The sequence below is a fragment of the Cephus cinctus genome, unplaced genomic scaffold, assembly GCF_000341935.2.
Source record: "Cephus cinctus unplaced genomic scaffold, Ccin1 Ccin1_scaffold0080, whole genome shotgun sequence".
In the NCBI taxonomy this organism is placed as follows: domain Eukaryota; kingdom Metazoa; phylum Arthropoda; class Insecta; order Hymenoptera; family Cephidae; genus Cephus; species Cephus cinctus.
The window spans coordinates 1-5,100 of NW_014332821.1; the positions used below are offsets into that span (position 1 = coordinate 1).

The following is a 5,100-nucleotide window of genomic DNA, read 5'->3' on the forward strand; positions in this document are numbered from 1 at the left end:
GACCACCAAAAACAGGCTCATTGGCAATCTCCCTACTCATCTCTGCTCTCTACTAGTACGAATGTACTCTGCAGTATAGTCATTATCATCTGTAATGCAATATCCACATCTGGCACATCTCCTCATTGGAGGAGTCAGCCATAGGGAAAGGAAGGAAGGAAGGCAATATCTACATAAATAAAACAAGAAATATAAAAATAATATACGTATACTTACATCTCAATGGCAGAAAATTACTTAAACTTAGATTGCGCAGCGAAAATGATTCCTGATCGTTTATCCGAAAGTAAATAACGTATGGATTTTGAAACCGTACATTTGCGATTTTTCATAAATTCTCCATAATCTATACTTGCACTCTTGAGTCTCCCCTCCAACTCCGTTGTCCGTAACACGCCAAAGGCCAAACAGCAAAAATAGTTAAACACTTAATAATAATATATAAGTTTTAAATTAAGAAGTAAGAGTTTGAACGATCTAAACCAAGTTCGAATTAGAATTCTGCCAGCAGAAAAGAAAGCTAACTGCGCCTGCGCCGTTAAGGTCAAGCCAGATTAGTAAACATCGATTATGTTCCATAATAATCGATTTTAGTTCGACGAGAAACGACGCTTAAAAACATATCGGTCTGACATAATCGATGCAACGCAGAAAAACATCGATTCTTAGAACATCGAATAAACATCGCCCATCTCTATAACCTTACTCATCTCTGGTCTGCAACCTGTTTCATACATCTCTGAATTGTTTTGTTTATAGACGAAATAGGGTGATAAAAAAATAAAAAATTCTAAACTCGATTTTTAGAATGTTCTGTATTTATATACAAAAGGAAAGAACTAAAAAATATTGTTTAAGAATTAAAATAACAAACTTAAACTGACTACACCCTAATAGTTGAGATTATCCTCTGATAATATTAATCTCTATTAATAATATCTAGGTAATTAATATCTGTAGAAATAAACTAAACATTTGAAAATAAAACAGTGATTAACGATTAAAGGAACGAAATATATCTATTTGTCCCTCTCGGAATCGTACAGCGTTATTTTTCAGTCTCCATCATAAATTTGAATTGAAAATGGCGCACAAAAACATCAAACGACCACAAAGACCCACCTATTTGATGTGGGCGAAGCGATCGCACCGCGGTCGCCAATGATGACGTCATCGATGACGTTCAGGGACTGCTCACAGCGACCGCGGCCTTAAGTGGAACGAGAGAGAGGGTGTTGCGATCGTTGCGAGCGTTAAGTGGAACTCACCCATAGTGGATACTTGTTTGCACTTGTTCGTCGTCAAAAGAACCGTGGTTACGAATATTGCGAATGTAACCTTTGACAATGAAAATGAATCTTCTAAAGGGTTTTAGCTTACTATTTTACGTTATAATCCACATGTGCACAACTGTATTGTGCGACGAAAATGTCGGATTATTTGATTCAGATGAAGTGGAGTCATTCGTGTATGTATATCAAGTACAAAATTGATCATTTGTGGCATCTTTGGTCTAAATTTTTAAACTGGCAATTATAAAACGTGAAATGTATCTTAATGAACAATTTTGTAGTAAAATACTGAAACTATTTAAACGCATACTGAAAGCTACTTGATATAAAAATATTGAAGATATATATTTCAGTTACTGCATACATTGATCGTTTATATGCACATACCACCAGTTTACAAAATTTTAATATATTTTACTATTACAATTGTAAAGGGAACTTACAGAATATTCATTGGTTTATAGAGTGCAAAACGATGAACTGGTAGACCCTCATTCATTTTATTATGATAGACAAACTAAAACAATGATAAAACCAAAGATGAACACCGAACATCGGTAAACGTACACATATTACTTTTGCTAAGCATTGATTGAAAAATTATATTCTCAATATGTATGTTTTAGGCTCGAATCAAATGCCATAGCAGCAGGAGCTGAACCTTGTGAATTTGAATTGAAACGATGCAGAGACTCAAAGGATAATAATGATTCAGATGAAGTGTTTTTTAGACGGCTGATTAACTTATTACTGACGCATGCTACTTTTGAGGTAAGGACGTTGGATATAATAAGTTGTAATAATTAATTACTGTTAGATAGGCAATAATAGTAATTCCAATTATCTAGAAGGATAGTGACATGATAATTGGTCAAGTTCACATACGTGCAACACCTTCGCAAATGGAGATTTTGAAACTTTTTGGGAATGGAATAGGATCTACCAGACAAATTGATTCTCTTTTGAGTGAAATAATTGTGAATTCTGATGCTGATATCTTAAAGCATGCTTTCATAGTTACAGAATCATTCATAAAGATAGTAATTGAACATGTATGTAAAGATTTATACCAAACTATGTATTCTCATATTTGTCATGTTAATAAACTACACAGTTGTAAATTTTCAGAGGGAATTGTGTCTTTCAATTTTGGCAGTAATCTTTGGAATATTATTTATTAGATGGATACAATGGTCTATAGGGAAAATTATATTTCTCTGTATCATTACTATGTTTGTCACGAGTTACTATATGACCTGGCGCCATCTAGTTAAAGTATGAGAAAAATGTATTTGATATTTCTTTATATTATGAATTTATATAATATACTAAATTCATCTTAATCTTAATTTTATTTAGGAAGCTGAAATTAAACTTACTGCATCGCAAGTAAGATATGCTCAAATGCCTATTCATTGTCAACCAGAGAAAATGAATTTTTTCCAACATTTTATTGCACATTTTCGGAGTGAGTATGTTTTAACCAAATTTAACTATCATGCATAAAATAATTGAATTTCATATTATTCTTAATAAGTTTGTTTAATCTTTGAATGAACATTTATCTATAAAATTACTAATATGAAGAAACATGTGCACTATATACTACCAGCATCGATTCATTTTACTTTTATTACAGGTACTGATGAATGTGAAAAATACTACGAGGCGATAATGAAAGATCCAATGCTAGAAATAACGCCATTTCTTGCATTGTCTCATTTGATAGCAAAAGTCTTTCTACACCCATTATCCATAGCTGGCGAAGTTGCTGGAAAATTTATTAGTGGAGCCACAAGTAAAACTTAATTCATATTTTAAACAATTCTATATACACAAATTTAGTAGTAATGTTTGTTTAATTTTCAACAGAGGATTTGTCGACGCCCATGTATGTTATAATAACGCCAATACTATTCGTCGGCGTTACTGCCCTTTTAATCTTAATTCCATTTTGCCTATTTGGCTACTCATTCGGTTTTGGTATTGGGCCATTCCGCATCGGTATGGATAGTGCGAAACGATTAAATAGAAGAAATCACCTAATAAATATCGATAACGTGCGTGAAAGAATAGAAATGATTTCTGAGGTATTTATGGCTTTGCTGAAACGACATTTTAGTACTTTGTTTTTTTTTCTTTTTATTTAACTTCACTTTAGAACAATTTCAGCAAGTCATTGCTTTTATTAATGATTAATTTCTTTTCACATTTGATAATACCTCTGCAGATCTGTTAGCACTACTTTTAGATACAGTCTAATTAACGAAAGTTCTAAATTCATTTATTTATGAATCCAGGAACAAGATCAAACAAAATTCAAGACGAAGCAGAGAAGGGTTCGTAAAATCTTACCTATATCCAATAGCGGATGTGGAAGTGGCGATACCAACGTTCAACTCTCACCAACTATTTTATGTGAAGAGAATAAAAAAGATAATGTAGAAAAATGCAAATGTAATGAAGAAACAGGAAGTGGCGATAGCTGAACATTTATATTTAACATATTTATTTTTAATTTCATTTAGAACTTATTATTTACTAGTATGATCACTATAAGTTAGATAAGCAGCATAACTTGCGCGATAGGACTTAATTTTTTTTTATAATCATCGAATGAAGCGTTTAGTCAATGATTTTATATGAGGCCACGTAATAGTATTCATCATATTGGTTGTTTATATATTAAGTATAATACATGCACTGTATTGTTTCGATTCATTTATTTTCTATTATGCTGCAATGTATCATACTTTTAAATTTAAACTGAATAAGGTTGCAGCTCGAGTTTCAGCATCCTATATCATTCAGAGATTTGCGTAAATTAAGTTCCTTTTACAAAATGATCTTTGTCAAGGTCGCTAATTTATAAAATATATTATTAATTTTTTTATGAGTCTCACCGAATTGCTTTACTAAGTTGTGATGCAGCAGCTGTATTGTAACAATTCGTAGGCGGATGTAGTGATTGTAACTAAAATTCTAATTGAGTACAAGATTAATTTTTTTTTAAATTGACTGTGATAGTTGAAAAAATGAGCTGCTGTATCCTGCTGTATTAATCGATAGAATCAACCTTGTCTCTTTACAAATTGTTAACGTAGTTAAATATCCCGTTGTAATATTTTTATTGTTCGATATACTAAACAAGCGGTAAATAAGACTTTAATTATTTTCGACGTGTAGGAATATAAATTTAATATTAATTTGATTTATGTACCAAGTAATCTAAAATAAAGTAATTTTCTATTAACCGTTACCTGTCTTATTCCATATATTATCATATATTTATACAACGCCTGAGCCTGGGACTTCAAATTTTTTAAATATGTATTGTCTCTAATGTACTTGCTTGATTTAAATGAATAGAAGAAACAATCCACGGACACAAAGAATAGCCGTGGAAGAGTTTTTATCAATTCACAAAGCTTTCATGAAAAGTATGATATGAAAATTATCTGGTGCAGACCATATTCTTTATACATCCATAAAGTATTCTCTTTTAATGGTAAATTATATGACATCTATGCTTTATCTGTAATAATAGAATATGTGAGAATCTTCAAAGGAAAAGTTTTTTATTACATTCATATTCACTATTTGAGTATCATGCATTTACTGAGTAAGATCCGATAGAAATTTACATTTTTAATCGACGACGCGAATCTTTTTTTTCTCCACTTCATATCCCAGCAAACACATAAGGCGATCCAGTACTTAACTGTACTAGTCCATTGATAGGTACAATGGGACAGTAACGGCTCATGATTGGCTCAATCTTACGTGTTTGTTGGGATGTTTTTTAAAC

The 5,100-nt window shown here is 31.7% G+C and overlaps 1 protein-coding gene across 1 annotated transcript; it reads left to right on the plus strand.

Annotated features, from left to right (window-relative positions):
* Positions 1-1,187: 1,187 nt before the first annotated feature.
* LOC107271693 (chloride channel CLIC-like protein 1) lies at positions 1,188-4,481 on the plus strand (the record flags this gene model as incomplete). The annotated part of the gene is given in 9 exon segments (XM_015747972.2): positions 1,188-1,468; positions 1,757-1,849; positions 1,919-2,063; positions 2,141-2,344; positions 2,421-2,567; positions 2,652-2,760; positions 2,932-3,090; positions 3,165-3,382; positions 3,593-4,481. Coding segments are annotated over 9 exon segments (1,386 nt in total). The 3' UTR covers positions 3,782-4,481.
* Positions 4,482-5,100: the final 619 nt, after the last annotated feature.